General features: G+C 57.7%; 2 protein-coding genes across 2 annotated transcripts; one reads left to right on the top strand and one right to left on the bottom strand.

The window, feature by feature from the left end:
• Nucleotides 1–384: 384 nt before the first annotated feature.
• On the top strand, nucleotides 385–4,570 carry MRPS7 (mitochondrial ribosomal protein S7). Its single transcript, XM_026090335.1, has 5 exons — nucleotides 385–477; nucleotides 1,388–1,579; nucleotides 1,892–1,955; nucleotides 2,838–3,005; nucleotides 3,835–4,570. Exons 1-5 carry the CDS (start codon nucleotides 422–424, stop codon nucleotides 4,054–4,056), a joined length of 702 nt encoding a protein of 233 aa, XP_025946120.1. The 5' UTR covers nucleotides 385–421; the 3' UTR covers nucleotides 4,057–4,570.
• A 204-nt stretch (nucleotides 4,571–4,774) lies between these two features.
• On the bottom strand, nucleotides 4,775–9,514 carry MIF4GD (MIF4G domain containing). The gene is made up of 5 exons (XM_026090336.1): nucleotides 9,433–9,514; nucleotides 8,467–8,576; nucleotides 7,844–7,999; nucleotides 7,067–7,159; nucleotides 4,775–5,868 (listed from the first exon to the last, which is right to left on the bottom strand). Exons 1-5 carry the CDS (start codon nucleotides 9,512–9,514, stop codon nucleotides 5,641–5,643), a joined length of 669 nt encoding a protein of 222 aa, XP_025946121.1. The 3' UTR covers nucleotides 4,775–5,640.
• Between the last annotated feature and the right edge of the window lie 968 nt (nucleotides 9,515–10,482).

Raw genomic sequence — 10,482 nt, 5'->3', positions numbered from 1 at the left:
GAGGGAGGCCATCGCCGCCCCACCGCCTCCCCAGCCCGCGGGGTCGGGGGGTGCTGGGAGCCCCTGGCGGGGCGCCACGGTTCCCCCCCGGGAGCCCCAGGGGGGTTGCCCGTTAACCCCCGCGCCCCCGACGCCCCTCAGGCCCCGCTGCGCCCCACAGCGCGGTGGGGGAACCGCTCCGGCGCGAGGGCGGCGCCGGGAGCAGCCCTGTCCCCCCCCTCCCCCCTCCCGGGGTCGCAACTCGGGGCCGCCCCAGAGCCGGGGGGGACCGGGCTACCCCTCGGGGAAACGGCACAGACCCGCACCACGATTTACTGCTTTTTAATTAATTCTTGTCCCCTCTCTGGCTCACGCGAGGCCGCGGTTCCCCCGCCCCCCCCCGGCCCCTCCCGCCGCGCGGGCGGCTGCGCGCACGCACAAGATGGCGGCGCCCAGCGCGGCGGGGCTGGGCCGGCGGCTGCGGGCCTGGCTGCCCCGGTAAGCGCGGCGGGGCGGCGGCTCCCTGGCCCGGGGGGACGGGGACGGGGCCCCGCTGCCTCTGCGGAGCGGCTGGGGGCGCCGGGCCGGGCATCGGGCGGTACCGGCGCGCGTTTTCGAGGCCCAGCCCGTCCCTAGGCGCAGGGAGCGGGGCTGGGGCGATATTTAACATCGCCCCGGCCTTTAACCCCCTCCACGTGCTGTTCTGTGGGTGCTGGCCGAGATGCGTTATCGTTACTGGGGGAGTGCAGGGATCTCTTTAGCTCCCTTATATTCCCCCAAACATACTTTCCTGTTAGCTGCTGCTTAAAAAAAAAAAAAAAAAATCCTGTTTAAGATGGTTGTTCTGCTGCCAGCACAGAACAGTATTTTTATTCGCACCACCAGGCATCTCATAGCCTCAGGCCTGTGAATCTTTCAGACCTCCCCAGGTTCCTCCCTTGGGGTGCATCCGGCAGCTTTAGGGAAAGGGCCGGGCTGGCGGCCGCTCCAGAGCCAGCTCTGGGGTATCCCGGTGAGGAGCAGCTCAGCAGAGGCATTGGCAGCAACGGCACGTTTTCCACCACCGCTGTGAAGCAGTGCTGCCCTGCCTGGAGCCTTGCGCTCCGCTGTTCTTACGTTAATGATTTATTCCAGCGTTCAGCGCAGCGCTCGCCAGCCGGTAACTTCTCAGGCTGCGACTGTTTAGATCGCTGTCCCCTTGGTGCAGGGATTGCCCGGTATGTTTTGCAGCAACGGTGAGGGCCTTACTGCTCTGCCATAGTGAGAAAAGCAGCAACGGAGCTGAAGGCAGAGGTGCCGCTTGAGTCTGACACACGCTTCTGAGATGCGTTTGTACGGCTGTCCGAATCCTCGCTAAGACGTATCGGCTCTGTTGATTCACAACCCCTTCTTGTCTTGTTCTTCTCAGGCTGACGCAAGTGAGATGGAGTCGCTACAACCCCGAGTTTCTAGAGCCAGAAGTGAACAAAGAATTGTTGCAGAAATCCGGGGATGAGCTGTCCGAGGAGGAAAAGGCAAAACAGGAGCTTAGGGCTGTTCGACCCATAAAAGCTGCTCCTTCCAATGTCTCCAGTTCTGTGTTCAGCGACCCTATGATCAGGTCAGAGAAAGCACCATGTCCTCTGTTACAACTAGGTCCCACGGAGCCAAAACGCTTGGGAGTTTTGCTGTCCTCTTCAGCCTATATTTGCTGTGTTGCACGTTGCCTTCTGTTGCAGCACATTCCCTTTATCTGCATTAATCTTCTCCCAGAAAGCCAGTCTATTGACTGGCAGCGGTTAGAGATAATTACAGCCACCCAGATCTAGCAGCACCCAGACTTAACCATGGGAACAACTCAGTGGGGGACCTTATTTCCTTGGGTGATGAAATCAGAGTTTCAATCGGATCACATTTGCCTTTGTGTTGACAGTAAATTCACCAACATGATGATGAAGGATGGAAATAAAGTGCTGGCCAGAAGCCTGATGGCACAGGTGAGAAGCCATGTTTCTTCTCAGAATTATGTTTAAACAATGCAAAAAAGCAAGGCTGGGAAGTCAAGCCCACAGGAATTAGGAAGTGCCAGAACTCAGGTCGTCTCTGCAGTCCTAACACAGTTCCCTCTCCACACACACGTTACACTCACCATTCCTTACCTGATTAGCCATGCATTTTGCAGAAGCCCCAGCCTTATTCAGCTCACAGATTAGGTGGTGATCACTTAATGAAGAACTCTTTCCACTGTTCAGTGCATCTTAGACCTTACCTACTGCATACACTCAGATCCTACCCTGAAGAGCATCGTTTTCTTACAAGATCTTCCTTTCAGCTGTTTTCATGCCTTATCTTCTGTATACTTTTCCAGTGAAGCCAGGGTCCTACAAATGCGTCACCTCTATGACAGAGCTTTGACCCCTGCTCTGACCTACAGTAACTGGCATTCGCTGGTGGTCCCTTTGGCATGCTCCAGCCCTTGAAATGGGGACATGCACTGTCCAAAAGGTTCCCCAAGTAATTGCTGATTATTTGTGACAGAAAAACACCAAGGGTGTTGGAAACCAGGCTTTGGAGGGGAAGATGCACATGGACCTGTATTCCTGCCTCTGTTCTGTCCCTGCCCTCCCCTGGCTCAGGTCTGTGCTGCTTGGCCTCCTCACCCCAAACGTGCTGTCCAATAAAGAGACAAGAGCTGGAAGAGGGTGAAGTAAAATTTGTTGAGTACAAGAATCCCTGACTGGCCTGATGCCAGTAGAGCTAGAAAAGCAGCTGCAGGCTACATTTCTTAGATGAAAGTGGGGTGTCTGTAAATATGATCTGACTTCATGAAATGGGATAATGTTTTCTCTGCATGTCTCCTTTCTTGTGTTTGCCCCAAGACCCTAGAGGCCGTTAAGAGGAAGCAGTTGGAGAAGTACCACCAGGCTCCAGAAGACGAGAAGGAGAAGATTGAATGCAACCCTTATGTAATTTTCCACGAGGCTCTGAAAAACTGTCAGCCCATTATTGGCCTCTGCAGCATCACAAAAGGAGGCAAAACCTACCAGGTGAAAGGAAGGGGCCTGGGAGCAAAAACACCAGTTTTCACCCCTTCATCCTGGGCTTTCCCTCAGAAGTAGAGCCACTTTGTAATCTGGATTATAACGGCACCTGGAAACCCTATCCAAGATCAGGACCCCAGTCTGTGAGCATGGCACTTCCTGTATCAGCAGCAGTCTCTGCTTGTCTGAGTAGATAAAAGTAGGGCACGCAGTAAACACTGTCCTAGGAGACAGAAATTAGTGACAGGCAGCAAAACAATCAACAGTCCCTGCACTGCCAGTCCCATCCCCTCTGCAGTGGGAAGAGGCCCCAAAGCCCTGGGGCAGGTCAGTGTAGCAAAAAAGGTCAACTAGATACCATGTAATATTTAGAGTCTAAGCAGAACACGTGTCTTAAGTATGGGCTCTATAATGCTCAAGACTTGATGGAGAAAAGAAACGTGGAGATATTTCTCCATCCTTCAGTGCAGGGGAGTGGTGACTCTATCTCCCACTCCTGCAGGCACAAAATGACCTGGATCCAGTTCCTGAATAAGCCAGAAATCCTTACAAAGGCCGGTGTCTGCAGACAGTACCTGAGACCGATCAGGATTCCCCTTTTGGTAGCAATAGCTAGTTCTATGGACAGATGAGGTGAACTGACACAAATCAGCTGGTGGAAGCTCATGCTGTCCATACCACAGCTGGTCTTACTAGAGCAGTCAGCCTGTTGCCACTGGAGTCAGAGCAAGGTGTAAATGTACCTGTGTCCAGCTGGACACATCTGACCACTGGAGAACAGCAGGTCACTGCATCCTCCCACCATGATAACTGTTACGGTCTATATCTCTCCCAGGTCCCAGTCCCTCTGAAAGACAACCGGAAGCGCTTCCTGGCCATGAAGTGGTTGATCACCGAGTGCAGGGAGAACAAGCACCGCCGCACGCTGATGCCTGAGAAGCTCTCCCAGGAGCTGCTCCAGGCCTTCAACAACGAAGGGCCCATCATCAAGAAGAAGCATGCGCTGCACAAGATGGCAGAGGCCAACCGGGCTTATGCCCACTTCCGCTGGTGGTAGGGACTCTGTGCATGGGACGCGCACGCGCTCCAGCATGCTGCTGCTGTCCCACGGCCTGGAGAGCAGAGCCCCAGGGTTGCCTGCACAAAGAGGGGAAGGTGGAAGCTCCCCTCTGGACTGCTGCTGGGCTAAGCCAGAGAAAACCCATCCGATCACACAGGTTCACTTCTTTCGTGCTTGTTTGGATGGGGGAAGGGGGAGTCGGAAATAGCTACTGACTCCTGCATGGATGCTCTAGTTATTTCATAATCACCTCCCTGTGAAGACAAGCCTTAGATGTTTTTTTTTTTCTCAGAGCAACACTGTATAAAATAATCTTTCCATTCCACTTACCTGTTTCCTGAGGACTTTCAAGTCACTCTGTTCCTGTGATCAGCAAATGTTTTTCCTTTTTTGGCTGCACAGCCAGGGAAGAGCAGAGCTGGAGTTTTTTTCCCCACACAATAACCAGTTTACCAATCATACTACTAGATTGGTTTAAAAAAAGGCAATAAAAGGCCCTTTTTGACTTTTAGTTCTGGTCATCAGCAACATTGTTTGCAGAGAGTTGATGGGGATGTTAACAGAAAAAATAAAATCGGAGCTTCACGGGAAAGGCATCTTGATTCTAAACCTTTGTTGCTTGAATCTCACACCGCTCTCTCCAGCTACCCGATTTGCCTAAATCCAGTCTGCCACCCTACACCAGAGGAGAAAATGAATACTGCAGCCTTAAGGCTTCAGGCAGGAGCAACTTTTGAGCGTTGTTCAGAGCAATCCTTGCTACAGCTCAGCAGCTGCATAGAGAGAACGCAGGGCACGTGTTAGCAGAAAACTTTTATTAGAAAAAACTTTCAATAAACTATTTAGTTTCCTTTCTTCCTCTCCCATTCTCATAAGAAACATACCATATTTGAAAGTCACTAAATTTTGAGAAAACTTAGCAATTATTATATAAAACTTAGAAAACCTGTTTCTAGCTGCTTGTGCTGAGGGACCTGTCCTGCTGCAGGCAGCCCCGTGGTGGGTGTTGGTGGCTGGGGACCCGTGGTGGAGGCTGCGTTGCATGCAGGTACAGCCAGCGTGCTGGAGAGAGGCTGGGGAAAGTAGCACTTGGTTGAGCTGTTTGCGAGGTCTCTGACCACAGTATTTTTCATGACTTGTCCTGGAGAAGCAGGTACAACCTGGTTCGGGGACTGTGAGCTGCAAAGTTTCCCCGCTGCCTCCCTCAGCTCTGCTGGCTCTTAGGTAAACCAAAATGCTCTCAGCTTAAACTGTGCTTTTCTTAATGCTTGTATAAAGCGCTGGTTTGAACTAGAAGCCTTCCTTGCCCTTTGCTGGCATTGGCCCATAATTAGACCAAACCAGTGGAAGAACTTGCTGGGTTATGCGTGCCCTGCCCTGCCCTTCCCACCTTGCCAAACCTCCAGAGTCAGTCTAGCACCAGTTACAGCCCGGCAGTTATGTGCACAGAGGCTCTAGCCAGTATAAATCCTATTTACAGGAAGTGCTAGAAAAACATTAATATGAAAAGAAATTCAAACTTGGTATGAAGCTTGCTGGTGAAAGTGCTGGGGACATCTCGCCGCTTCTGCTGCAGAGCGGTTAATCCGTCACTTCACTGTAATAGTATTTCTGGGCAGCGTCCGTCATCTTCCAGTCAGCAGCCCGAAACTCGATGATCTCCAGCAGCAGGAGCTGGGACAGGGAGCTGAGCCCCTCCTGCAGGAGGAAGCCGTCTCGGAGGAGGGAGAAGAGCTCATCCATCCGCTGGGAGTTCATCCTCTCCAGCTGCTCGCCAATGCGATGCAGCTGCAGGACCAAGCAGTCCACCTTCAGAGGGAAGAGAGAAAGCCACCTGAGCGCAGAGGAACAAGGGGCTTCAGCACATCTCCATCGAGTGCTCCCTCATTTATGGATGAACCCATGCTGGTCCCCTTCCCTCTGCCCTGGACTCCCAGCAGGTGACAACTGTGCTTCCCCTGAGGTGCTGTGATCCGGCAGGCAGGAGAGGCCGGATGTCTGCTCTGGGAAAAGCACGCCCTGACCTCCCCTGCCTCACCAACAAGATTGCCAGGGAAATGCAGCAGCAACAGGTGGAAAAATGTTCGTTCCCTGTGGGATATCCAGGAGGAGATGGCAGTGTCGGAGCCACGGCTGGAATATGGAGGTGCCGCCAGGAACAGCGGGAAGCGGCTGCAATGTGCTCTGAAGCTCCTAGAAAGGTGATTTGCAGGAGGCAGAGGCACTAACTAGGTCTTTGGAGAAGAGGGGGAACTTGCTGGGCTGCAGGGGTGCGAGGGTTGCGCTAGGATGAGGTGGAAAAAACCCCGAGGGGCCTGTGCACGGGCCCATACGTTTTGCAGCAACCCCTGGCAMGACTCGGGCATGTCCCCGCGGCGCGCTCCACCCTCGCGCGCTGACCACGGGCGCGCCGCGGCTCCGGCTGCAGAGAGCTGCCTTCTCCCTGCTGGGTCCGGCATGGCATCGGCTCTGCAGGCGCAGCCAGGCAAGCGGCAGCTACGCAAGGCGCTGCCTAACGCGTCACGGGGGCCCGGGGGACCCAAGTGTGACGGCTGCTTTTCCAGAGGTCCAGCAGTCAGAGCAGCTGGCTGCTGTGAAAGCAGGGGGGAGTTGTGCTCCATGTTTTCCCCGTGCAACAGGGGGTGAAGCTGCRCAACCCCGGAAAGCCCCGGTTTCAAGGAACAGCTGGCTGCAGGGTCTCCGCAGCAGCTCTGGCTTCAGCGGAGACGTCTGAGCAACAGGGAGAAAATCCGCAGCAAGGGAAGACGTGCAGCTGCAGCTGGAGCAAGGGGCTCACGACCAGCACCTCCGTCCCGCTCCCTCCTGGGCTGCAAATCCAGCCGGCACRGCTCCTCCTGCTTCCAGCACGGCCTGGCCAGGGCGGCTCCTGCCTGGCCTTGACGCCCTGCTCCGCGCCAGCCCTCCCTCCGCACGCGCCAGAGCTGCGCTTTTTGYCGGTCCTCGGCCCCACCGCGGCGGCGTTGGCTCCCCGCCGCCCGGCGCTCACCTCCTCCTCCTTGCGCAGGCTGTCGGGCTGTGCCAGCCGGAAGAGACAGTCGTAAACCGGGTTCACCAGCGCCATCATGGGCATGTTGTTCACCTGCGAAGAGGCAGGAGCTGTCGTCAGCTCCGGGCCAGAAGGGGAAGAGCCTGCAGCTTTTTCAAAGGGTTTTTCCCTTGCAGCTCTCCAAAGAAGAAGGGGGCAGAAATCAGCTGCACTGCAAAATGCAGTAGTGGTGGGATTCGCCTAGGAGACCAGATGCTGGAGTCTCCAGTAGCCAGAGAAACCGAACAAATGAGGTAAAAATGTCTATTTTTAAATGTAAGCAGGTAGTCAGGGGAAACACACTTGTTGCAACAGCGTTTTTCCTGCCTGCGGCTCTACTTGCATCATTTTTGCATCTACTCCAAGCCAGTACTGGGGCCCAGGCCCTGCAGCGCAGGCTTGCGGACAAACCCCGGCAGCACGTAGGTGAGAAACGGTCGAGCACCTGCATGACTAAAGAAAACGCATTCCCACCCCGGGACCTACTAGCAACCAAACCAGTCCAGCCTAGGACATCGGGAGCAGTCAGATCAGAGGATGTCAAGCAGCAGGTACAAACCGAGGGAGCTCGGACTTCGCGACTGTTCCCAGAGCCGGCGCTGCCTCTCCGAGGTCCTGTGCCGTCTCTGCCCCGCACGCGCGTTCGACACCCTCCAAGTGCCGGAGACGCCGGGACCCCTGGGCCCTCCTGGCACCGCTAGGCAGCGGCCGCTGGGCACTCCGGCCCCGGCTCCTTACCCTCAGGTAGTCGAAGATGTTGCAGATGAAGGTGACGTAGCAGATCCACGCCTGGAGCGAGCGGCTGCGCAGCTCCTCTCTGTCCTTGTACTCCTGCTGCAGCCGGTTGAGCAGGCTCCTCCGGAAGACGCTCTGGCCGACCTGTTTGCTCTCTGCCTGCGCCCCCGCGCCGGCGGGACGGAGGGAGGGAAGCAGGGTGTGAGCGGGGTGGGGGGACGCTCGTACCTGGGCRACACAGGACCACGCACGTCCCCTCCCGTGACCGCCCAGAGGGGCAGCGACGGCCTGCCCGCGCTCGCCRGCTGCGCGGCGCCCCAGTCCTCCCGCGCTCCCCGCGTCCCCGCAGCGAGGACGGGCTCCCCGGCCCGCGGGGCTGCCCAGCCCAGCCCCACGTCTCTGGGGCACCCTTCGCCGGCGCTGGGCAAACCCCTCCGCRGAGGAAAGCACTGCCCGGAGCTTCTCACACGCCTGCTGCCGCAGCATGTCTGGATCCCTCCACTGYGGGGACACGTGGCAGAAGAGGAACCTGCCCGGGGTGGGGAGAAGCCCCTCCGGGCCCAGGCGAGGGGCAGCCAGAGCACATTCCCGGCCTTTCGCCGCCCGGACGGGAGGCTCTCCCTCACCTGGATGATGGTGTAGCAGATGCGTCCTGCCTCCTTGCTGAACACACAGTCTTGCAGGGACTGGTCCACTATAATGTTGGCCACCTTCTCCAGGTCCACGCTGCTGGGGTCTGCGGAGGGAGGCAACACCGTCAGCACCCAGCWCCCTTCGTGCCGCTCGCTCCGGGGTCCCTGCAGAGCAGCCCAGCTCTGCGCTGGGCCYGGCACAACCCTGCCGTAGGGTGCAAAAGCTCATGTTCTCCTGCACCAAGAGTCACAGCCCCTCTGGCAACACCAGCTGCTTTGGAGGTAGCGTCTCCAAGGGTGGCTCGGTCCTCCCTGTCCGGAGATGCAGCCATCACGATGGGAAAGCGAAGGAGGAAAGGATGGAAATAGGACAGCAAGAAGCTGACCTGAATCTGAAATGCCAGCACGACCCTGCTATAGGGTGCAAAGTCAGGTTAACAGGAGCCAAACGTGCAAAATCCCGCAGGGCTCTGAACGGAGACGTGACCGGTGAGTGGCAGATGCCGGCAGCCAGGAGGACGGGACAGGAGGGAGCAGGAAGGGGCAGAGGGGAAGGGAGCCAAAACCAGGCACAGGGGGAAGAGCGAGAGGCCAGATGTGGGAGAGCCGCTGGGTGACAGCAGAAGAGGAGGGTGCCAGGAAATCAGAGAAAAATGAGAAAACCACCATGATGTAAGAGTAGAAAAGTTCTGCTGCTTTCACATCGCATTTCTCTGAGAAGCAGGAGCCAAACGTGAACGGCTGCACCCCTAAATATCAGGGAGAAGGTGAGAGGGGGCAAGGCAGGGAGCAAAGACCTCCCCGGAACGGGTTCGCTTGGGGGCCCAGCCACGGAAAGACATTTCTGAAACAGCTTTTCTACCCTTAGCAATYGGTGTTAGCCAAAGGGGTCCAAGCATCCGGCCTCATCCGTCGGCCAGGCTGAGCGCGGTGCAGGAGCTGGAGAAAAGCCCTGCTGACCTTTGAGAGCCGTCTTCAGCAGCTGCTGCGTCTCGGCATCGAACGACTGTATCCTGTACTCCTCTTTGCCCGTCTCCCCCATGCCTGGCCTGCTCCGAGGGCGAGGATCGGGGCAGCGGATGCGCTAGCGGCAATTCCTGGGAAAAGAGCAAACACGGCTCAGGTAGAAAGAGAGGCTGGACCTTCGGYGAGCCGTTCGACGAAGCCCGAAAGCAGCCAGTGTTGGAGCACGGGCTTTTCTCCCGAGAGACCCCGGCCCCAAAGGAAAACCCTCTGTTACAAGGGCATCYGCACTCCAGCCCTAGATCCAGGGAAACCCTCGCTCCCACGTCGTTTTAAGCCTCRCCTCCCACCAGCCCGTAACGAGGAGCTCCTGCACCTCGTCTTCAGAGCCTTTATGGTCTTCTGATACGGAAAAACGCGTTGTGCTCTATCGATCCGCAGGTTCAAACCACGCAGCGTGCTCAGGCCATCCCAAAGCACGTCTCCCTCCGAGAGGCTTCCCAGCAGGAACAGCATAGGGAAGCACAGGCAGGAGCAGTGGCTGTTTGGGACGGGCAGGCTGGGCCCGCGGCACCAACGCGGAGCCAGCGTTGTGCTGAGTGAGCAAATTCCTCGGCCGTTAGTCACCCGTTGGTGCAAACAGGCCCCGGATCAGGGCCGCAGCCGAAGCTCTCGCTAGCTGCCCGGGCGGAGCGGCGAGGCGCGGAGCGGGGCGCACGTCGGGGTGGYACGTGCCGAGCGTCCCCTGGGGCCGGCGCTCCGGCCTGTCCGTGCCGGCGAGCGGCCGCGCGTCCCACTGCTGCCAGCAGCGTGTCGGGGCGGAGGGAGCCCGGCGAAGCCCCAGCCCGGCGGTGGTGGCCACCGCATCGGCATCCCACGGCCGGCACCGCCGCGTCGGGCCGCCGGGCCCACTAACCCTGCCCGGAGCAGAGCGTCGGGACGCGGCGGCGGAAAACCCGCCGCACTGTCCCCGGGGCTGGCGGCAGCGGGCGGCACCAGCCCAGCGCCGCCGCCGCCGCCGCGAGCGGCCCCGCTAGACGGGGCGTC

The sequence above is a fragment of the Apteryx rowi genome, unplaced genomic scaffold (genome assembly GCF_003343035.1).
Source record: "Apteryx rowi isolate R43461 unplaced genomic scaffold, aptRow1 scaffold_86, whole genome shotgun sequence".
Lineage (NCBI taxonomy): Eukaryota > Metazoa > Chordata > Aves > Apterygiformes > Apterygidae > Apteryx > Apteryx rowi.
Note: the sequence above shows the minus strand (reverse complement) of the source record. Positions and strands in the feature narration are given on the sequence as shown.

Coding starts and splice junctions, on each gene's coding strand:
- MRPS7 (XM_026090335.1), top strand. CDS start 422: ATGGCGGCGCCCAGCGCGGCGGGGCTGGGCCGGCGGCTGCGGGCCTGG. Junction 1,956..2,837: donor CCAGAAGCCTGATGGCACAG/GTGAGAAGCCAT, acceptor GTTTGCCCCAAG/ACCCTAGAGGCCGTTAAGAG. Junction 3,006..3,834: donor AAGGAGGCAAAACCTACCAG/GTGAAAGGAAGG, acceptor TATCTCTCCCAG/GTCCCAGTCCCTCTGAAAGA.
- MIF4GD (XM_026090336.1), bottom strand. CDS start 9,514: ATGGGGGAGACGGGCAAAGAGGAGTACAGGATACAGTCGTTCGATGCC. Junction 7,160..7,843: donor ACATCTTCGACTACCTGAGG/GTAAGGAGCCGG, acceptor GCCTCTTCGCAG/GTGAACAACATGCCCATGAT. Junction 5,869..7,066: donor GCCTGCGCAAGGAGGAGGAG/GTGAGCGCCGGG, acceptor TTCCCTCTGAAG/GTGGACTGCTTGGTCCTGCA.